This window comes from Seriola aureovittata, chromosome 9, assembly GCF_021018895.1.
Source record: "Seriola aureovittata isolate HTS-2021-v1 ecotype China chromosome 9, ASM2101889v1, whole genome shotgun sequence".
Taxonomy (NCBI): domain Eukaryota; kingdom Metazoa; phylum Chordata; class Actinopteri; order Carangiformes; family Carangidae; genus Seriola; species Seriola aureovittata.
The window spans coordinates 25,382,055-25,406,851 of NC_079372.1; the positions used below are offsets into that span (position 1 = coordinate 25,382,055).

Below are 24,797 nucleotides of genomic sequence, written 5' to 3' on the forward strand. Positions count from 1 at the left end.
TCAAACAGTTCTCACAGTTTCTCAGAGGCCAAAGTTGATTTTCTCTTCCAGGACAAGATGAAATTCGAGATCAAATATTTTAAAGTGAATAAAAGTCTTTATCACATAAAATGATAAACACAACAGAAAAGACTAGAAGCCGACACACTGAGTGTTAATCAAACAGTCATTTACTCCACCAGACTGACCTTCAGCCAAATTTAGTTTGAGCGAAAACACCCGCCCTCATTGTTTTCTTTCTTTCTCTCTCTCTCTCTCTCTCTCTCTCTCTCTCTCTCTCTCTCTCTCTCTCTCTCTCTCTCTCTCTCTCTCTCTCTCTCTCTCTCTCTCTCTCTCTCTCTCTCTCTCTCTTCTCTCTCTCTCTCTCTCTCTCTCTCTCTCTCTCTCTCTCTCTCTCTGTCTCTCTCTCTCCCATTAGTATCTGTCTGTACGCAGGTGTGTGAGCGGCAGGGGGGTGTGCCGAGCGCCAAACCCAAACTTTCTTACGCACCGCGCTGCCGCCTCACTCTCACCTTTCCCCTCGGCGGATATTTACACCTGAGCATCAGCGGCTGCAGCATTTTCTCCAGTGATTACAGTGGATTAACATATCCCTCGGGAGCCATGCTCTCACATTCTCGGTTCATCTTGGGTCGCACCGCCGAGTCCTTGCAGGGAACCGATCCGACTTGGATGGCCTCCATTCCCGTTTCCGCATTCCCGCAGCCGCCGTGCGCACTGCAGGCGCGGAGCTAAGATCAGTGATCTCAACAGAAAAAACCGGTTCCTCCGGCTAATCTACCCAACTATTGCTGGTGGTGCAGAATGTTTCTAGCCAGAGGAAGAGAGGGGAACCGGAGGACTGAGCGGCTGGTGACTGTCGGCTGGAAAAGGCCGTTTTCAGCGGACTGATAAAGCCTGAAGCGCGTCTCGTTGATCGGTGTCATAATAAAGCCTGGAATAAACCCACCGGGCTCCTTCATGTCCCGGGATGGAGAGTTGCTGCCGTTCATGTATGCCGTGTTTAAGCCGGCTGTGGAACTGGATATGGCCCGACTTCCGCTACCCAAACGTCCCCAACCACAACCATGTAATCGCCAACCCGGCGGCGCATGCGGCGGAGATCCGCACCGTGTCCGGCGAAATCCGCGTCCCGTCGCCCAAGAAGCGGCCGGTGCAGCTGTACGCGGCGCTCTTCGACTTCGTGGCCCGCAGCGACGACGAGCTGACGGTGAAGGAGGGGGACAAGCTGTCGGTGATCGAGAAGCGGGGGGAGTACGTGCTGGCCAAGAAGCTGACCGGGTCTTTGGAGTCCGGACTGATCCCGGCGAACTACGTGGCTCTGCTGCAGGACGAGTTCGCCAAACACAAGTGAGTGTTCAAAAACATCAACATTCCTCCGCTTTTATTCAGACCGTTTAGTCCCACAGCTGCTCCCGGTGTCCTGGTGTCACCTGATCCTCTGGTGCTGATGTGGGATCTAGACTTTAATCTGCTGTTTGGTGAGTCACAAACATCAGTTGAATCAAAAGTAACCCTCTATATTTAAAGACTGACAGTAAAATCAAGACATGGTGATAAATCCTTTTATTTGTGAGACTTGGAGAAGTTTCCTCCAAAGCTGCGACATGTGGAGATGAGAGCTGACAGCTGAAGGAGCTTTGACCTCTGGGCTGTGAAAGACTTAAAAGTGATGATGATCAAAATTTCACTGAACTGGTGAAGCCACCACTGAACACTGAATACAAAGATGAGACGATTAATCGATTTAATTGACTAAATAAATAATCAAAAGAGAAATACAAAACATTTGCAGGCTCCAGCTTCTCTCATGTGGTGATTTTCAGTCTCTCTTTGTAAAGTGAATCTTTACTGAGACAAAACAAAACATTTGAAAATGTCACTCTGACAGTTTATCCATGATTAATTGATCAATAGGGAAAATAATCTGCAGACAGCTCACACATTAGTTCAGATTATTGAAAATACCATTTGAAGTGTAAAAGTTTAGCAGAAACCTCATGAGATAAATGATGTATTCTGACCTGAAGTGACTCATTTTGACTTAATAGATTTCTGACAGTTTACGGTTCATTTTCTCTGATAAGTACCGAGTTAATTTAATCTATTAACTCCACTGACAGAAAATGAACAGGCAGCCTATTGATAACTGAGAAAGCAAAAATCCGCTGGTTCCAGCTTCTCTCACGTAAATGTTTTTGGGTTTTCTTTGTTCTCCATCATATTTAACTGTTGTCAGACAGGACAAACAGTTTGAATGTCAACTTAGAATATTTCTTATTGGTAATTGATAATTGTGGTCAATAAGATAAGAAACGTCCACCACAGTTTCCTAAAGCACATGTTGACACATGCAGGTTCCTTGTTTTGTCTGACCAACAGTCTGAAACCCACAGATATTCAATTTATCATCATAGAGGACAAAGAAAAGCAAAAATATTCACATCACCCTTTGATTATAAAATGACTTCAATTACTTATGAAATTAGTGGCACAGTAATTGTCTGCTGATCGACTAATCGATTGATCGTCTCAGCTCTGATTCTAATCTCAAAACCTAAAAACTGAACTCCTGGTGTTCAAAGCAGAGTTGAACACAAATGTTTGGAGGTGAAAGGAGCAGCCTCTGCTGCTGCTGCTGAACCCAGGCTGGAGCTAAATGTAGCTGAGAGGCTGCATGTGGTCACCGCTCTGCAGCTGCAGGTCCTCCATTATTCATCCAGCCTGCAGGGAGTCATCATGTTTCAGCCGAGCTCTCTCTCCAAGGTTGACCTCACTTTCTGTTTTCATGTTGCTGACCCGACACTGAGTCCACACGTCCGACTGTCCTCAAACACACCACTGAGACTGAGGAACACAGCACGAGAACAACAGCAGCATCACTGACTCTTCATAAGAGTGTTGAAGCTTTATAACGCGTCACAATGAGGAACGTACATTAGAGACACTAACTTAGTCATTTATAATAAAAAAATTAAAAAAAAACCCTGCTGCTGGTCTCAGTGGTGAGTTTACACTGACCTCACTCTGCATTATCGCCTGCACCATCACTCTGACGTCCCTGAAGGCAGCAATATTTACAGCTGCTTCACAAACCATTCAGACCCCTGCACTTTTTATTGTAGGGCTGAACGACAGGCAAAAAAAAATCATATTGCGATTATCATACGAGTCTGAATTCAGTTGAAATGGTCATTTCCATTTAATTTTCACTGAAAATAATATAAAAATGATGATGATGTGATTTGTGTTGGATCTTGCACCAAACAAGCCTGTTCCCTTACATCTGGAGAAAATGATTTATAGGCCGGGGCGTCTCTATCGCACCACGGCATTTATAGTTTGTTGTGACACATTTTATCTTTATCAAAAAAAATTTGATGCTAATATGATTTGGATATTGCACTAAACCATATTGAGATTTCATTAATATTTTTGATTAATTGTTCAGGCCTATTTTATTGTGTTGTATTTTTAATTATTAATGGATAAATTAGCCTTTTTCTGTGCATCAATCTACACTCAGTAATCTGTGATTACAAAGTGAAAACATGTTTTGGATTTTTATTAGATAATAATGTCTTCATTAAATTTGCAAAACTATGCAACTGATTTAAAATTGAGATTTTAGGTTTTGATTTTAGATGAATTTTCAACATGAGTTATTTAACGTAGCCCTGGGGCCACAGGGTTTTCAAGGGAATGGCAATTTAATCCATTTGAAATGACAACAAACAATAACAATAAAATGTAAAAAAGTGAAGGGGTCTGATACTTCCTGTAGCTACTGTGTCTTTATTGTTAAATTTGTCAAATAATTTTTTTAAACCTTTTTATTATTTCTATAGTCTTTTTAAACAAAAGGGAGTATAAAATAAATGTGCTGGGTTTTGGAATCTACAGGAAGGAGCAAATTAGGTGAATTACACCCAGGCTTATTTGTCTGAAATAAAGAAATAGAAAAACTAAATTTACCATTAAACCTCCCTCACAGTAGTTTTATATTCTTATTGTTATCTGAAATATATCACGACAGTAGTTCTGGTGTCTAAAGCCTTTCACTCTGTCCTCTCTCCTGCTTCTTTGAGTCATTGCTGCCTGTCGGTTTCAGCGAAACCTGTGCGTCATGGAGAGCGGCTCCGCCCTTCGCTGATAATACAAAGTAAATAAAGGTCTGGTTCTGATATGTGAGCAAACAGGCAGGACTCAAAAACAAAAACAAAAACACTGTAACTGTGAGAGACGTCTTCACTGACTTAATGTCCCCTGGAATATTCTCTTCTGTCTTCAGCACTGGATTCCTTGGGAAATGGCTCATGACATGTTCACAGTCAGTTTAAAACAGTCGTAAATGTAGGTTGTTAAAACCTGTTGCTCTTACTGACCGGACCAGTTGGTAAAAGTGTGTGTGTGTGTGTGTGTGTGTGTGTGTGTGTGTGTGTGTGTGTGTGTGTGTGTGTGTGTGTGTGTGTGCTTCTGAATGTATGCTTGCACATGTAACACATTCTTCTCTCCTCCGTCCTCTCTGTGTGTCCCTCTCCTCTCTGATCAGGTGGTACTATGGCAACATAAACCGAGTGAAAGCTGAAAAGCTGCTTCTGGCTTCCCAAAACAAAGATGGCTCCTTCCTGGTTCGCATCAGTGAGAGTCACAGCGATGAGTACACAATCTCCGGTAAGCAGCACCACCACTCACACACTGACGTCTCCATTCTCAGCAGTGACCTCTGACCTTACCCAGCCCCTTCCTGCCTTCATACCTGGTTCCCCTTCATCCTGTCCTCTTCATCAAACCTTCCTTCAGACCAGGATTCACACTTTTTATTTCCTTCTTGTTTTGTTTCTTTGTAGTTTGTAACTAGAGACAACGTGGATGAAGGAACATTTGTTTGTCAATAAGTAGTTAATTCAACCTTGTGTTAATATATATACTGTGTGTGTGTGTGTGTGTGTGTGTGTGTGTGGGGAAGAGATGAGGTATGGTAGTAATATTTTTTCACTTTTGAGCAGGCGAGCTGTTTCCTCTTGATTTAAGTCTTTATGCTAAGCTAAGCTAATTACAGACACTGACATGATATTGAGTCCAATCGTCTCCTCTAACTTTCAAAAAGAAAGCAAATACGAATGTTCCCAAAGTGTTGAAATATTCCTTTAGTAAACTGTATTATTGCGCTACATGTTTGGGACATGTTTGTTTTCTCATGTTTGCTAAGGTTTTGTGGAGTGTTTCAGGAGAGAGCAGTGGCTCATCTTCTCTAGCAGTAACCTACATTTTAAAGCCAACACTTTTAAAGGGAATCAGCCCACAGCCAGTTTTCTAATGGACCCGCATGGTGTCAGGAGATGTGTGTGATTTGTGACTGTTATTACACCTCCAGCCCTCTCTCTGGTCCTCGTTGCTTTGTCCTTTTTCTTGTCTTTTCGTCCTCTGGCGTTGCCCTCTTCTACGTCTGCATCTTTTCCTCTACATCCTTTCATTGACTGATCCTTCCTCTACCTCTCTATTCTCCCTCCTCCCCACCCCCTCTTCTTCAAGGTCCTTTGGGTCCCAGGGGGAAAATGCTGCAGTTGGATTTTTAATTTTCACTGCTATTCCACCTGAAATATGCATCATCAGTACTCTGTGTGCGTATGGGCCTGAGTGTGGAGGCAGAGCAGAGCACACCTTCAGTTACTCTGGTTTATGGCACAATTACACACATTTCCCTCTGATTTACTGTCTCTGACATTCACATGTTCACGTTCATGCAGAGTAATTATAGCGTTTATGGTTTTTATCTACTGTTTCACACGTTTATTTGTATGTTGCAGACAGTATCTAACTTGTGTTTAGCCTCAGTTTCCCATGACGCAAAGACAAGACTTCATGCAGTTGCCGCTTCTTTCAAATTATTTGAATCATAGTATAAGCTTGTATGTATAAGTGAAAACTGGTGACCCTTACGTTTAACTCGGTGAGTTTATCTCAGGTCAGGTTTGTAGGACGTGTCTTGTGTGCCTGTTTTTCTGCTCTGACTGTTTTTTACATTCACATGGTGGCTTTAAATAAAGCTTAAAATAGAGTCAGTGGCAACAGGATAGTCCTATTGGTGAAGTTGAAAATCCCTGTGTTGTAACTGAGAAAATACAGATCAAATAGCCTGTAAAACCTACTTTTCCATTGCATTCAGTTGTTTATAATATATAGTTCATCTTGCCTTAATGCTGACTGGTCTTTATGATGAACATGTTTCTGTCTGTATGTGTTGCCGGAAACAGTTCTTACATTAGACTGGCAGTTCCCCCTTTTTCTCTTAAAGTGAACATACAAATATCCAAAGAGACACTAACAAACAAGAGGGTAAGATCAGGAACGTACCGCCCCTCCCGCTGAGCCTGGTTGTGTACGAAAGCTTTGATGATATTTTGTGTGTTTGCATTGAAGCGTAGTGTGCAGCAGATGTTATGATCTTCATCAGATGTCTAGGTGGTTTTATGTTTCAGTAAGAAACAGGTCAGAACTACACTGACATATAATCACTGAAATGCTTTTGAAACATCTACATGTGTGATATAGTGTGAGCAGCCATGAATGGAAAGACATTGTTTATTGACTCTGTGCATTTTGAAACATACAACATTTGATGACAGTGACTCTCCTCTCCCTCCTGCAGCCCGCAGTGAGGGGAAAGTGTACCACTTCAGGATCCAGCGCTCCACCATCGGTGCGTACTTCGTCTCAGATAAGATCTCCTTCGCCACGCTGGGAGAGCTCATCTCCTACTACCAGAAAACCCCCCGCAGCCTGGGGGTGCTGCTGGAGGAGCCCTGCGCCCAGCAGGTAGGACAGAGACACAAAAACACAATGTTTTTACTTCTATTCTTGTGAGGACCTGAATGGACACGATGCTTTTCCTCACTAACTTTAAATCTGCATTATGCAGTATTTGATTTAACAATGGATCAAATGACCGAGTGACTCCTTCTGTATTACTCAAAGTGATGAAACTACAGAGCATTATTGTTTTGGTTCCCTCTCAGCGCTTTCATCAAGCTTGTTATCGTTCACACGGGTACCTGATAAACTCTCTGTCCACTTCCTGCTCAGCAGCAAACAGCACAGACACACAGTTAGAGGGCAGATGATGGACACAGTGCAGAATCAAAAAATGTGCCTTTGGGTAATAATAAAGCACCAGACGTTTCCCTCAGCAGTTGGTAAAAGAGAGTGAATATTGGACTCAGATTTTTCTGTTGGCCAGAACCACGACTCCATATTAATACTGCTACATGTCCGGTATGTTCACCGGCTGCTCTCTGACTGTGTCTGTGGCTGTAGTGGACGGTGCCTTTTTTACAGATGTTTCTCTGAACACGACGCTATGAGAACAGAGAGAGGGAACCAGAACAGTGAGGACTGATAAACAGTGAGCTGAAACTCTCTGTAAAGCTGCAGACTCAGCTGATAATTCACTACCAGAGACACGTTTCATCACTTGATCCACTTATTATATAAGCATTGATTTTATAGCTGCTTTAAACTGATCATCTATATGTAACGGGTCCTCACAAAGATAAAAGTACAGTTACACATGACACACAATCATCCACTCATGCAGCATGTTCATGTATGTAAATATGTGGTTGTGATGCACTTGTGAGTTTTGATTAGATTCTGAATGTAAAATCTGACAGTTTTCTGTCACAAGTACACACACACACACACACGACTAACATTTACAAAACAGGTGTTAAACATTTATAAGGTAAGATGATAACTTTATTGATTCCAGGTAGAGGAATTACATGTTACAGCAGCAAAAATAAACATCCATAAATGCACCGTGAGCACACTTCAAACAGGAAGTAGCTATAAGCTCTTCAGCAGATGTTTAACGCTGCCAAATTGTGAACAAACACAAGCTAAATAAACAGGGTGGACGTTTTAGTGAGAGTTTTTCAAAGTCGGATGAGCTACACTGTCAGCTTAAGGTTTGGTTTCCTGGGTAAAAACTCACCTGTGCTTTAACTCACTTAACTGGACTCTGTTGCCAACCTCAGATACATCGTACTGTGGTTACAGATTCTGTTAATGTAACATCAGAACATGAGCGTTTTGGGCATTTGAATTTGACTCACCAATAGTGATTCACCAGTCCAGCAACCTGTACGAAGCCTCTCCTTGTCCGGCTGATGTTGACATGCAATGATAAGTGGTTCACCTCGGCAACTTGCTGTATTAATGTACTGCCTTCTATCACTCTGCTCTTTAGCTTGCAGAAATTCAACAGCAGAAATTAGCATTGCTGTATTTTACAATAAAAAAACCAGCAGTCAATAATGACTCAGTAGCTTCAGGCTAACAGTTCCCACTGATGCTGATAATTCAAGTCAATATTCAGGCAACAGAAGCTCCAGTCTTAATGTGCAGAATCCCAGTATCTGTTCATCTGAGCGGCTTTTGTCTCAAACAAAGCTCCTGAACTCCTTTCTGTTGTTGCTGCAGGAATTTAATGAGCGTCGTCTCATGCTCTTTATGCATAAATAATACCGAGAGGCAAATATATATACAGTATTTGGAGTGTAATTAAACGGAGAATAAAATATTTGGAGCACTTTTAGAATAAAATTGCGTATCCGTGCTGTAATTACATGCGTTATCTCTGCACTGCAGCTTAAATTAAAGCCCTAGCGGGCTGGATTCTTTATTCATGGCTCATCAGTTGGAGCCCGGCGGGAGACGACAGAGCAGAGCTCACCGAGGTTTCTCACTATCTGGAGACTTTTCACTGCGAAATGACAAACCACCATGTATTACATATACAGAGTGATGTTTAAGGATAAATGGATATTTTGTAACATTTAGAGATATGAGACACGAGCATCGAGTTTCAGCTTCTCCCGCAAGAATAAAAATGTTTGAGAAGACAAAAGCTTATCTATCAGAGGCCACAGTCAGTGACTCCTCCTCTTCTCTCTTCCCTTCCAGCAGAGGCTGTGAGTCTGAGGCCACGGACACACTGAGGCTGAAACACACAAACATATCATATGCACACAAGCAAATACAAAACACAGACTCAGCACATGTGCAGAGGCTCTTGTAATTATAACCTCTATCTCATAATCAGGTGTTAAACCGCAGGCCTATTCTGTGACCTCAATATTGCCTCTGCAGGAGACCTGAAATTTATCAGACTTTATTGCATGCTTTTCTTTCATAGCTTTTTTCCAAGTGAGTCCATTATATTCAGACAGTGTCACAAACCTTAACAAGCTTGGCTGCATTTCAGATGCATGACTTTGTATCCATGAAGCATCCTGCACTGGTGAAGCTGCACCTGCAGGAACCGTGAACAAGGTCTAATGATTTCCGGCTAATGTTGACATACAGCACTAACAATATTATCATCCATATCTATAAGGTTAAAGCCAGGTTTCATCCAAATGTAGCAAAGATTTGACCAACTTTTGAGAAAACAGAAATTGCAAATGAATGAATCCACCATTATGCAAATATTAGGAGCCGCTTCATCGAGATAAACAGTTAATTAAACAGTTCATTTTCCAGTCAGGTGCCATTAATCGACTGCAGGAGAAGAGGGAGCAACAAGACGATGTAATTAAAAGATCACCAGTCAAACCTTTAATGATGGAAAACATGATGGAAATATGAAGCAACGTGCTTCTGCACATATTCTTTCATGTTAGCATGAAAACAATACAGTACACACACGAGAAGCTAGTGGTAGCTGTGAATGAGAACAAGGAAAATATACAAACACTTACATTTTGTATCAATCATTTAACTTTTTTTAAGTTCAACTATTTCATAAACTTTTATAGATATTAATAAAACAGCTATTACCATAAATAATTTATTAATTATATCCAAATATTGATTTTTATTTGTGCCATTTGCATTTCATGACTGTGCTGCAGCTCAGGAGAGGTGAACATTTTACACAGTTTACTTGTTATTGTCTCTAGTTCCATCTTTAAATCTCCAAACATCATCTCAGCTCACCGTTGTTGTGTTAATCTTATTCCTGAATATTATATTTAGGATTGTAAAATCACACTGTGCAGGATCTATTGTACAAGTTCAGTTTTTTTGTAAATCCATAATTTATTTAAATGTTTTCTCTCCTCGTTCTTTGTTGCAGCTTCACTGGATCATTTACGGCCTCACACACAAGAATAAATCTGCTTTTAGGAAATCAGAGGTTCAGGCATTTAGACATCTTTAAATGTTTCTACCAGTTAAATGTTCTGCCACTGAAATGAGCCACTAACTGCACTTTCAATCACTTTTTATCGACTTGGCTCAACATCTTGTTCCCGGCATTTACGCAGCGAAGAGAAATGGTCAATAAAAAGTGATGTGGCGTGGTTTGTGGTCTGAAGTCTGATTCATCTGTCAGCCTTGTGTTGCTAAAAGCAGATTTATCCTGTGTGTTTAAACACCCAATAAACTGATCAGTGGACTGTGTTAAAGCTCGTTTTAACGTTTTAATTAAGTGGGATTACGAAAACAATCTGCCTAATCTCCATGCTGCCATAATTTGATGGGAAAACCTGCTACAAACTGAAAGTATTTAAAGACGTAATTATTCACAGTGATGGACTGAGGTGCAGCAGGAGCCTGAGACTCAATGTCTTTTGTTTCAGTTTGAATTTCCTTTTTTATTTCACTTTGTTTTTGGACGATGTGGTTGCAGTTTTTTTTACACACACACTGTTGTGTTGTTCTGTGTTGTCGCAGCTTCAGCAGCAAAGAGACACTAAACCTCATTGATCTGTTTGAATGTGTTTAAGCAACGATGCTGAGGCAACACACAGTTGACCAACAAGATGTGTGTCACTTTTTTTAATCCATATAGATGAACTTGACCTGTAGCATTTTATTTCTATATGAGTGATGTCCGATTGTTAATTTATTAATCATGTCTTATGATCTTATTTAACCAATCGTTTCATTGATCTGTTCATTTCATGTCATGTTTACCAAAGCACTTGATCAATAGAACAAAATATTTTGTAGCATCTGATTGTTAAAGACAATAAATTTGTCATAAAAAAAAAATATGAATTAGTTTGCATTCATTCATTCACTCATTCATCTTTCACCCACCTGACACCATCCTGTTCATCTGTCATTACATCACCACAAAGACAATCTGCACGTGCATCAAACCTGAAAAAAGAGAATAAGACAGTCACAAATAAATAAAAACGTAAAACATTTATTTTTTCATTTCATCATCATGGTTCAGGTTTTTTCTGTCTGTTGTTAAAGTAGATTAAATTTATCTGAATAGAAAAATTTACTTACTTTGCATCAGGAAGAAATAAACAAGGTTTCTAACTGCATCTTCTGTCATCTTGATTTCCTGAATCACACAACCTGCATTCAAGAAAGACACAGTAAATAAAGTCAGAAAACAACAATCAGTGTTGAGGGAAAGTGTCCAGAATATGTTATTTAATACTCATTTTTAATCCACAATCAAAGAAGCATGTTGCTGTCATTAAAAGCCAATTTTCAGCTCCGTCAGTCTGATAGGAAATTTTGAAAAAGCCTAGTTTCCAGTGAACATCCTGGCTCTGCCCTGCAGTCGCTCCGATGTCAGACAGGAATCAAGTAAATTCTGCAACTAAGCAACTCTCACATTTTCACACAGTCCAGCCTATTTCTGACTCAGCACCTTGTATTGTGCTGTGTCAGGACTTTTTGTACAACTGATACATCAAACAATATTTCAGCTGCACAGTCCTTCAGTGTCAACACAATTGTGTTGGCTTTGTCACAGTGTGCATCTCTGCAGCATCATCTGTCCCACTTGTTTTGAAGTGTTGTGATGAATGTGACAGCTGTCTGGACTCACCCTGTCGTCTCTGTGCAGCGGGAACTGTTCGACATGGAGCCGTGGGAGAGACCTCGAGAGGAGTTCAAGCTCCACAAGAAGCTGGGAGAGGGACACTTCGGAGAGGTGTGGGAGGCTCTGTGGACCACAGAGAACAAGAGGGTAGCCATAAAGATGCTGAAACAAGGTACGAGTGCAGGGAGAAACTGTCAAGTCAATCAATGATGTGAAATACGGATTATCTAAAGATTAAATGAGGAGTTTTCTTCTAAACAAAGTTATGTTTACATTCAGTGTTTCTCACCAGAACACATTGTGTTTATTCATGACGTCTAACACAAAAGTCATACAAACAAAAAAAATTGTACTTAAGGACCCTGTGACTTCTTTGTGGAGTCGCTGGCTGTGTGATGTTGGCTGAGGTCAGAGGTGAGGAACCAGAAAGGGTTTTAAGTCTGTGTGCAGAGCAACAACAGCCCTGCAGAAGAAACACAATGGGCTGCACTGACGTGAGTGTGTTCCTCCAGCTGCTGCTGAGAAGATAAAATTTGAACCAGCAACTCCGGTTTAATGTTTATCAGATTGTGATGCACTTAGCAGCAGTTTGTATTTCTATGAGTCAGGATTTTACAGCTTAGTAAAGTTACCATGGCAGCAATTATTTGTTTTTCTGCCCGACACTTGTAAGGTAGACAGGAGAATTAGCCCAATGCGACACATGATATAAAGTGTCCTAGCTGGTATGCGGACGTTTTTCATTCGGGCTCAGAGCCTGAAACTAAAAATAAAACAGATGGAGGGATGGACAAAAACATGATGAGAGGAGCGGAGAGTAGTGATGACGTTGAAGTATTTCAGTATCAAATGGAGGGAGGGATGTGGTTATAAATTTTGAATGGACAGAGAAGGGGAGGTGGAGAGGATTAAAAGTTTGAAGAAAAGCTGCTTGAAAAAGTTTTTAGAGTTTTCTAACACTAGTAAAACTGCAGAGCAATGTTTTGGTTAAATCTTGGCTCGTGCATGTGTGTGACATGAGGTCAGCGAGACTGAGCACATTGCTGCTGACAGTTTTATGCTAGCAAGTAAATATAAATGGTATAAAACACCGATATAAACATGCAGGTTTAAAATATTAACAAAATTGACTTTGAAAAATTACGTTTTATGATGAGGAACAGAACATAAACAGAACCGGTGAGATCGCCTTTAATCTCACTAAGACAGTCCCCTTTTTTATTGCAGTGAACAGATAGACAACCAAGGTCATCAGATAAAGGATATGTTCACCAAGGTTTCTGTTTCTCCTCCTCCTCCAGAGGACACAAAGCAGGACGAGTTTGTGAAGGAGGTTCAGGCGCTGAAGAGCCTCCATCACCCGAAACTGATCCAGCTGTTGGCCATGTGCTCCAGAGGAGAGCCGGTCTACATCGTGACTGAACTCATGAGCAAAGGAAGCCTCAAGTCCTACCTCGCCTGTGAGCGACACACACACACACACACACACACACACACACACACACACACACCACACACCCACACGCCCACACGCCCACACACCACACACCACACCCACACAAATAAACATGTTTGGGTCACACACATACCTGAGCCAGAGTCACAAAAGTTAAAATGTCATCTGCTGATAAATCAGGTCCTTATCAACTTCCTGTTTCTAAACATCCCACAGATACTGTCTAAAAGATGACGCTGTAAGAGCTTTAGAACAGAGGATTAATTTAGCTTCTCTCAGGTTCTCGGCAGAATTTCATTCGAAACCTCAGACGTTTTTTTGGAAAGGCCTCTGAAACAGTATTTAGGTCAAGTGACGTTAAATCTCTTCGCCTCAAATCCAAAGCAAATGGAATTATAATCTGCGTTCTGGCAGAGAAATATTGTTCTGATGTTTCACAAAAGGCTCTAATCACAAGGAGTCTTAGTGAGCAAGTGTGAGGGGTTTGACTCGGATATTTCTCATAGCAGCAGATGGTCTTTATTCCTCCTGCTGTCTGTGTGTGTGTGTGTGTGTGTGTGTGTGTGTGTGTGTGTGTGTGTGTGTGTGTGTGCGTGTGTGCGTGAGTGCGCGCGCACGTCGTTACTGTACTTATCTGCCTTCTGCACACAATTAGCTTCACTAATACCTTCACTACTGTACTTCACTGAAAGCCTTCACATGTAGAGGGAAATATAAATGTTTTTTTGGTCAATCATATTTCCTCCTCACCTCTGCAGAAAAAGGACCTGCAGTCACTATCAGCCTCCTGTGTGACAGTAACAATGGAAATAGCAGAACTGTTTCTATTGTTGTCGCACGCTTTCACTTGCAAATCATATCCTTAGCAACCACTTCAGCGCTACAGCTGATTATTGCCAGTAGGAGAAGAACAATGTAATCAAATGCTTTGCCTTGACATCCATGTGTTTATCAGCACTGCAGTAAACATTCAGCTTCATGAGAGTCATTCACTCCTGAAACGTGACCTCTGTTAGAACCAGAGAGAAATTTGACGCTCATTCAAACTAATAAAACACTCTGGGAACGGTTGCACAAAACACCTAAAGTTTTCTACTTAAGTACGACAAGGTTTTATTTCTCCTTTGCTGAGGGAGTGTTGCTATTTCTAACTCCAACTCTAAATGGTCGGACAAACTGACTGCCGATCAAACCTGTAATGTAAACTCCATCCCTCATCGTTAAGGGTGTCTCCTGCTGGTCCTGGTCCTTGTGGAACACCCTTCTTGGGTTGCGTTCATTTTCTTCATTTATCGTCATAAACTCAGCCATGTTGCAATTAAGATGGTCGGAGGTACCTTTACTTTTTTTCCTTCAGTAAAACCGTTGCACAAAAGACAAAAACTGATTTGATTCCTTAAGTATAAGACTAAGATAAGGAGAAAAACTTAAACCCCTCAGTGAACATTTTAAGGAAACCTTAAGGATGAAACTTGAGGGTGTTTTGTGTCTGTACTGTAGCACTGAACATGCAGTTAGTTATTTAAAAGGGATACACTCCCTGTGTTTTCCAGTTTCATGTAATGTAAGAAAAAACAAAATAATGCAAAAGTACAAGGAAAGTGATACATAATTCACTTGATTGTTGTCTACCTGCTCACCGGGCTGTTTATCAAATCCTTCATATTTTCTGAGCACTGAACCAAAAAAATATTCCAGAGCAATAAAAATTCTTTGACTTGGATCAAATACTTTGTCAGACTCTCAATCTTATTTATTGATTCTCTGATGACATATTACCTGGTTTAATCTAATGTATTTCGAAAAATATGTTGAATGGCTGCTTTGCGTTATCAAAAAGTGTGATATTGTCTTGTAGTAACATCACTGATTTGTCAAAGATTATTTTGGTTTACACTGCAGAATGACTTGATCTCCTCTGTTTCAATCAACGCTATAGACTGGGATACAATTTACTAACTCAAAAAATGGTGGATTTAGTTTTATATTTGACTTATTTTGTGAAGTAAAAAAACATTTGTAGAAAGGCCTGTTTATAATTTTGTTGGTTGGGTATCTGTATCAAAACTTGGTTTATTAAAACTTCAAATCTCACTAACACACACCTGCTCATTTATAAAACATGACCTCACATAACCGATGCTGTGTGTTCTCAGCTGCTGAAGGCCAGGTGCTGACATCAGCTCACCTGATCTACATGGGCAGTCAGATTGCGGAGGGCATGGCCTACCTGGAGGACAGGAACATCGTCCACAGAGACCTGGCTGCCAGGAACATCCTGGTGGGAGACGATCTGGTCTGCAAGGTGGCCGACTTTGGACTGGCTCGTATTATTAAGGTAAAGAGGGAGGGGTGTGTGCCTGTGTGTGAGAGATAGAGAGAGAGGGAGAGGTTATATTTGTTGTTTCATCTGTCAAGAACCATTTTCTTATTTTAGAATAACGCTAGTTGTTTATCTGTCTTCTTTTTAAATATGTATAGTGTGCTTTGTTGTTCCTATGTAAACTCATATATAGTTAATATACCACTCTTCCCTCCCTCTGTCAGTTCTGTGTAATGTGTAAAAGTAACAGCTGCAGCGCTCATCATAAAACAGATTAAATATTTTATTCATTCAGAGCTTCTAAAGACTTCAGATTGATAGATAGATACTTTATTTATTGCCTAGGGGAAATTCATGAGTACTACAATAGTTTGGAAAGAGACAGCTTAAATGTTCTGTGTTCCATTTAAACATGAATACATCATTAACTCAGTACTTGTGAGACAACAGTATTTACTGTAAATAAATCAAACTGTCCCTGCTGAATTTTATCTGGTAAACACAGTTTTTATTTTGCACGAAATATACAAGTTATCTAGTTTTCCTCTGGCTGTTTTTCAGAGAAATGTGTAAATTTTTTTTTTTTTTTTCTTCAAGTATAGTATGATCATCTGGATGCTAGTTTTGGACATTAAGACTTAACATATTTGCATGCATCTAGCTGATGGTGTTAAAAGTCTGATATTTTCCCTTTTTTCCTGTTTTATTTCAAGTGTTGATCCATAACAAGATTTATTTGTGGTTTTAAAAACCAAAAACCATCTCAGTGTAGTTTTACATCTCCTCTCTCAGGCTTCTCTCTGAAGCTCTAGTAAAAACAGGTCAGTGAGCCAATCAGAGAAGAGGAGGCTCTGAGCCTCTCTTCTGATTGGCTCACTGCTATATTTTCATTCAATCACTCAGAAAACAGATTTCAGGTAAACACTCAGAGAAACCAAATCCTGCACTGTTGGATGGTGGGTCGAGGTGGGCGGGGCTTGGGGCATGGCTGAGGGTGGTGACTGCTTTGTTGTCACATCACAAAGTTACAGAAGTCCTGACGGCTCGTTTTAAGGCTCAGTTTCTGAATACAGGCTGTGAGCATTTCTCTGTGCACTGAGCGATTTGACACTTCCACTTATTAAAATAGAATCTAGACCTGCTTTATAATCAAACAACACATGGACATCTACCTTTAGACAATATGGGATCTTTAAATCTGTTCAGAGCTGTTGCACACATTAAAAAAACATTTAATTACACTTGCTGCTCATTGTCATTTACAGACACAGAAGGCAGCTATTTTCATAAAAAAAAATAATAATAATAATGATAAATCCACTGGTCACTTCCTGCTCAGCAGCAAACAGCAGACAGACACAGAGAGAAGCTGGTGAACATAGTGGAGCATAAGCAGCTAAAAATCCAAATATTTCCCTCAGGAGCTGGTGGATATCAAAAACACAGGTGAAAGAATAAAGGTATTGGTCTCCTAATGAAACACTGCTGTGTGTCTGCTGAATGTGTGAATACCACTGTTTGCTAACACATTAGCCATATCGACGACAACATCACATCTTTCCTGTAGTTTCAGTGACCTAATTTGAAGGATGTGGAAAGTTATGGGCTTCAGCTTAAAGTAAATCTAGGGTGTAAATAAGAAGAAAAGCTTTCTGATGGGGGTTCATGGGAAATGTAGTCTTAAATTGAAGAAACACAAAAGGCTATAAAGTCCTCAGTTAAAGGTCTAGTGTGCTTATATATCTTTTTAACCCTATACATTCTCGTTCCTCAGGACAGTGTTTATACAGCTAGTCGAAACACAAAGATCCCAGTGCGGTGGACGGCACCTGAGGCGGCGATCTACCAGAGGTTCTCTGTGAAATCAGATGTTTGGTCGTTTGGCGTGCTGCTGTATGAGATGATGTCACGTGGCAAAATGCCTTATGAAGGTACAGAGTTAACTGTTATATCTTACATATATAGAAACTACTGCTATACTATAACAGTATCTATACAACTATATAAACTGATGTTTTTTGTAGAAAATTGACTCAAGTGTGTTAATCTGTTTATTAACGACTACTCTACACAACTCTCGCTGCAGCATGATGGATGTTTGTGTACTGCTGCAGTATTATTCTGTTAGTGAAATGATGTGAATGGAAATTGCACTTGTGTATATCCAAATGGGCAAGCTTATGATATTTTCTTTTTAAATGTTGGGACATGTAAATGCTTGCTTCTTATCTCTTCATCCTCTCTTTTATCTTATTTTATCTTTTTATTTTGCTTAATATGGATACACTGTGAATTGAAAAAATATAATTGAGCCTGTGCCAGAGTGTATTGTTGAATTTGTTTGGTAGTGACCAAGATGAAATTCAAGACTTGCACAAGATGTGTTGCAGCTCAATTTAACACAGAAGGAGGAGATTTTAAAGGGGGAAGCTGGTGATATTCTACTTTTTCTCCCATGAGAGGCCCATCAGTGAATGTCTCTGACTAACAAATATTGTGTGTTTATCCAAAGCATGATATATCTTCGTCATCTGAGCCATTGTGCTCCATTGTTGTTCAAAAACTATTAAAGTACAGCAGTGAGCCACACTGTTGCGCTGGGTGACATCCTAGTATGAACACAGACGCCTTAGTTTATTTTGATTCAATCCCTGCTGCCAGAAATACTCACTAGAGTATCAAATGTGGATTAATCCACCACTGAGAATAGTCCCCAACAAATACATGTTTAATGAAAATAAAAACTATATATATATATATATATATATATATATATATATATTTATTTATTTATTTATTTATTTATTTATTTATTTATTTATTTATGACCCATTTTTATCTTTTCATTGGATTTCTTGACTATAGGAAAAGTATTGGGTAATTCCAGCCTTATCATTTAAGTACTTCTTAAATCCATGACTGATCATAACATGAACTTTCTGGACTCTATGTGTTGCAAGAGTAATGTTTACTTTACCTGTCAAAGGTGAGCTCTTGCAGCCGGTCTTGATCTTATCATAGTTGAGGTTACGGTTCTCTGCACAGTGGAATACTCTGAACACCATTTATTTTCTGCATGTAAAAGAAAAGGTAAAAAAATGACTAGACTCCTCCAATGCTGATGCTTTTTTTTTTTTTTTTTTTTTTTTATAAATCTTCTTTAGGAAAAAGCAACAAGGAGGTGTTGGATCTGCTGTCATCAGGGTTTCGGCTGCCCTGTCCAACCCGCTGTCCTCAGAACATTTACCGTATCATGATGGACTGCTGGGCGGCTGAGCCCTCCAAGAGACCGTCCTTCCACGCCCTGCACAGCCAGTTGGATTCAATCTATGCCAGGATATATTTCAAGACCATAGAGGTATAGAAAGAGGGAGACACTTAGAGGTTATGAATGGTGCAAGATCAGATCCTCTGCAACTGGTCTTTGACGGACGGATGGGACTACAAAAATGAAGGAGGACGGAAAGGGGAAAGAGAAATATCCAGGAATATTCTCCTCCCCTGTGCAATACACTTCCACAAGAGGGTACATGTACTTTAAAAACACCAAGGTGTGAAAGGACAGAGGGACAAAGAGCATCTGAAATGGAAATACACAAGATCGAGAGGTGATGGAGAAGATGATCGCCAAATCAAATAAGAAAGAGAACTGAGCAGGAAAATGAGGAGTACTCAGTTCTTTTTAGGCTAAAAGACGAGAATGACTGAAAACAGCCTGAGAAAGGTGTGTAAATACACTCCTTAACACTAAAACCCTCAGCACATTCACAGCACCAACTGTTTTTAATTTTATACCCCTCTGTGTTTTATAAATAATATTTTGTTACTTATGTATGTGCCATGTCTATGTATGCACACTTTGTAATGTTCTGAAATCACAGGTCAGGGCTTATCTAATCACCTGTCTTGATTTTGCAAAGCCAGAGCTAAAATTGAGGTTATGTGCAATAATGAAATGTTTTCAGCCATGCTAGGGGCCTGATGCTGGGGATGCTGATGTCAGTCGGTCTGTAGGTCAAACATTTAGAGAAAGATCTTGTGATTGATTGGATGGATTGCCATGATGTTTGGTACAGAGCTTCATGATCCCCAAAGGGTGAATCTAACAACTTTTGGGATCCTGTTACTTTTGCATCTAGCACCAACATCAGAGTTTCCTCTTGCCCATTTTAGTTTTTGAGGTGCAGTGTCTTATTATGACCTTCAGCTTTAACTGGACTGAGGTCAAAGGAAAGGTACAACTTCACAGCCGGTATGGACAGGAGGAATGAATGCAGCCACCAATAACTTCCTTTAAAAGAATATTTTCAGTTATATGCTTTTTCAAGCTCTTGCTGAAAGTTAGATGAGAAGTTTGATACTAGGGCTGCACAATTAATCAAAATATAATCAATATCGCAATATGGACGGATGCAATAACCAAATCACAGGAGCTTGAATTTCTTTAATTAAGGTAAAATGTGTCAAGTTGTTGTGCACTGTTAGCACCATAAGCGTTGTGACGCTACAGAGAGTTTACAAAGCTCCCCAGCTTACAAAACGTGTTCTCCAGACGTTTGTTTGGTACAAGAACCAACAAAAAACACATCATGTAAAAATAGCCATTCCAACTGAAATCCTAATCACAATATCTGCAAAGATAATTGCAATATGATTTGAATATCGTGCAGCCCTACTTGATACCACCCTTATGTCTCTACGTTAACTAGGGAACCAGAGCCAGGATCCTATTAGCCTAGCAAAGAGGAAGGAGCTAGCCTGGTTCTGTCACCTGTAAAGCCAATTAATTGTTTTATCGAATTTGCTTAACATATAATCAAACAGAAATATAAATACAACAATTTCACAGGTAATTAAGTACTTTGACTATTTCTTGGTGACCGGCAGCTGTGCGCTTCTGACTGGAGTCTCTCTTTATTTCACGTACAGACATGAGAGTGATATCAATAACTCCTGGTAAGAGAGTGGACAAGAATGTTTCCCGAAATGAAAACAAACTGTTGCTTTAATGCCAACAAGCACGCTAACTAGCACACATGCTAATGTTAGCAGCTTAGCAATGTACAACACGGAAAAAGTAAAAATACATAGCCCGTCTTGCATGTTAACACTGAGCAAATACAGTAACTAATGTGGAGAATCTTAACCCTAACCCCAATCCCTGTTCTGATTTATGTGAAAAATTACTGTAGCACCCCCCTCAGGACAAACTTTTGTCCCACTACTTTTTTCTGTATTTTTCATCCATCCACCAGTTCTGTCTCCTGGCTTCATGGGGCCCCTAGCGTGGCTATTCACTGTTCGTCCTGTTATTAACCACAAGCATTAAGTATTTTGCTCAGCCCACCTTCTGTTACAGGGATTTGAGAAGGTTTTGGCAACATTTTACATATCCAATATATCTGGATACCAGTGTCTGTAGAATAGTATGGAAATTGTTTTTATCCTCCTGTGATACATTTAACTGTGGTTGCCAGTGCTTGAGAAGCCAGTGGGCCATGGTGCCATGTGTGCAGGTCTTAAGTTATTAAAGCTCTTCTGCAGGCCCACAGTAAAGGCCAGTTACAACTAGAGTGCTAATGTTTACACTACAGACTCTGTACACACACTAAACTACAAAATATGGACAGTAAAAACTACAAAAATGAACAAGAAGGCAAAAAAAAAAAAAGAAAAAAGAAGACCTGCACAGTGAATCAGCCATATCCAGAGGACTCTGAGGGGGTGGGGAGTGGGATGTCTGCACCACAAAATTGTACAACAATGTTGCAATGCCATGCAATGCAATTTAAGAACAATGCAACTTTGGTCTTTTATGCATGAAATTTAAAGAAGACAAAGCCAAGTTCAGGAAACTTGAGCCATAATCACAAAATCACAAGATTGAGTTTTGTGTTTTGGCTGTGTGCCATCAGGTACCAAACACCAGTTGTGCAAAGAATAAAGTATTTTAAGTATTGTTTTGAAATGTGTCTGTGATGTTTTTTGTTTTTTTTTAAATCATAACAGCTATTGTCTTAGTTATGTGCTTACAAAGAGGCAGGTAGGAGGGCAAAGAACATCTTGACAGTACCAGATCATTTAGCAGTAGGTGGAAAAGCCCTTAAAGCTGCAAATGACAAGGAATAATTTCCAAGTGCACTTTTAAAAGAAAAGTTTTTAATTCTAATTTGCATGGAGCAGCATTGCTACCAGACACTGAGTGAGAGGAGCTGCCAGCTGATCAGAAAGAAAAAGAAAAGACTCTTGGTAATCCTTTCATCTGTTTTTTAAACAGCCCATATCAGTGGTTTTGCAGGCTTGTTATCTACAAGCCTGTATGTTGTAGTATAAATACCACACTTAAGAATTCGTTTTTATTGATAAGGGAACATCAGTCCACAGGGAAGACAACATTTAATTATTTCATTGATTCATTTCATTAATCTCAGAAACTGTGACTTCTCGATTCAATGGATCTCCAGTCTTTACTTCAAAAGAACACAAAAATGTTATGGCTGTACACTATGACTATACAGCTATGTCTACAAATGAGATTTGATTATTAAATATGGCTATGTTACGACATCAACCCAGTCATGAGCACAAAGTTAAGACCGGCCTACTGTGAGTTGCGCTGTAGCTGGAGAACTGGATGGAACTGGATGGAACCCTAACGACGCGGAATCGAGGTAGGTTTTCCTGGTTGCCATGTCCTGTTATCATGGTGAAGGATTCATCCGGTGCATTACTATACTATGACATCTTATTCCTTCCGATGGTATGACATTTCTATACCTTAAAATATTATAACATTTTTAGACTTTACTGTACAATGACTTTTTTGTGCCTTACTGTACGATGATGTTTTTTGACATTTTTAGGCCTTACCAAACTATGGTGTTTTTTTGAGATTTTTATATCTTACTATACTATGACCTTTGTTGACACTTTATGCCATAATATACTATGACGTTTTATGACACTTTTATGCCTTACAATACTATGACATTTTTTCATTTTTATGCCATGCTACACTATGACGTTTTGACATTTTTAGGCCTTACTAAACTATGTTTTTTTGACATTTTTATACCTTACTATACTATGACAGCTTGATACCATACATTATTAAGACATTTTTTCATATTTTTATACTTTATTATACTAAGACATTTTTTCATTTTTATGCCATACTATACTATGGTGTTTTTTGACATTTTTAGGCCTTATTAAATTATGATTTTTTTTGACATTTTTAGGCCCTACTATACTAGGACAGCTTGATACCATACATTACTAAGCCATTTTTTCATATTTTTATACCTTACTATACTATGACATTTTTTCATTTCTATGCCATACTATGACGTTTGACATTTTTAGGTCTTACTAAACTATGATGTTTTTTGACATTTTTACACCTCATCATACTATGACAGCTTAATACCATACATTACTAAGACATTTTTTCATATTTTTATACTATACTATGACATTTTTTTCATTTTTATGCCATGCTATACTATGACGTTTATTGACATTTTTAGGCCTTACTATACTATGACAGCTTGATAACATATATTACTAAGACATTTTTTCATATTTTTATACTTTATTATACTATGACATTTTTTCATTTCTATGCCATGCTATACTATGACGTTTTTTGACATTTTTAGGCCTTATTAAATTATGATGTTTTTTGACATTTTTAGACCTTACTATACTATGACAGCTTGATACCATACATTACTAAGACATTTTTTCATATTTTTATACCTTACTATACTATGACATTTTTTTCATTTTTATGCCATGCTATACTATGACGTTTTTTGACATTTTTAGGCCTTACTAAACTATGACAGCTTGATACCATACATTACTAAAACATTTATTCATATTTTATACTTTATTATACTATGACATTTTTTCATTTTTATGCCATACTATACTATGACGTTTTTTGACATTTTTAGGCCTTATTAAATTATGATTTTTTTTTACATTTTTAGGCCCTACTATACTAGGACAGCTTGATACCATACATTACTAAGACATTTTTTCATATTTTTATACCTTACTATACTATGACATTTTTTTCATTTTTATACCTTACTATACTATGACGTTTTTTGACATTTTTAGGCCTTATTAAATTATGATGTTTTTTGACATTTTTAGACCTTACTATACTATGACAGCTTGAGACCATACATTATTAAGACGTTTTTTGACATTTTTATACTTTATTATACTGTGACATTTTTTCATTTTTATGCCATACTATACTATGACGTTTTTTGACATTTTTAGGCCTTATTAAATTATGATGTTTTTTGACATTTTTAGACCTTACTATACTATGACAGCTTGATACCATACATTACTAAGACATTTTTTCATATTTTTATACCTTACTATACTATGACATTTTTTCATTTTTATGCCATGCTATACTATGACGTTTTTTGACATTTTTAGGCCTTACCAAACTATGATGTTTTTTGACATTTTTAAACCTTACTTTACTAGGACAGCTTGATACCATACATTACTAAGACATTTTTTCATATTTTTATACTTTATTATACTATGACATTTTTTCATTTTTATGCCATACTATACTAGACGTTTTTTGACATTTTTAGGCCTTATTAAATTCTGATTTTTTTTTACATTTTTAGGCCCTACTATACTAGGACAGCTTGATACCATACATTACTAAGAAATTTTTTCATATTTTATACTTTATTATACTATGACATTTTTTCATTTTTATGCCATACTATACTATGACGTTTTTTGACATTTTTAGACCTCACTAAACTATGATGTTTTTTGACATTTTTAAACCTTACTATACTATGACAGCTTGATACCATACATTACTAAGACATTTATTCATATTTTATACTTTATTATACTGTGACATTTTTTCATTTTTATGCCATACTATACTATGACGTTTTGACATTTTTAGGCCTTATTAAATTATGATGTTTTTTGACATTTTTAGACCTTACTATACTATGACAGCTTGATACCATACATTACTAAGACATTTATTCATATTTTATACTTTATTATACTGTGACATTTTTTCATTTTTATGCCATACTATACTATGACGTTTTGACATTTTTAGGCCTTATTAAATTATGATGTTTTTTGACATT

General features: G+C 38.7%; 1 protein-coding gene across 1 annotated transcript; it reads left to right on the forward strand.

Annotated features, from left to right (window-relative positions):
* Nucleotides 1-374: 374 nt before the first annotated feature.
* Nucleotides 375-21,604, forward strand: srms (src-related kinase lacking C-terminal regulatory tyrosine and N-terminal myristylation sites). Its single transcript, XM_056385613.1, has 8 exons — nucleotides 375-1,350; nucleotides 4,553-4,674; nucleotides 6,653-6,819; nucleotides 11,882-12,029; nucleotides 13,159-13,317; nucleotides 15,470-15,651; nucleotides 17,411-17,567; nucleotides 18,801-21,604. Exons 1-8 carry the CDS (start codon nucleotides 971-973, stop codon nucleotides 18,998-19,000), a joined length of 1,515 nt encoding a protein of 504 aa, XP_056241588.1. The 5' UTR covers nucleotides 375-970; the 3' UTR covers nucleotides 19,001-21,604.
* The last annotated feature ends 3,193 nt before the right edge of the window (nucleotides 21,605-24,797 follow it).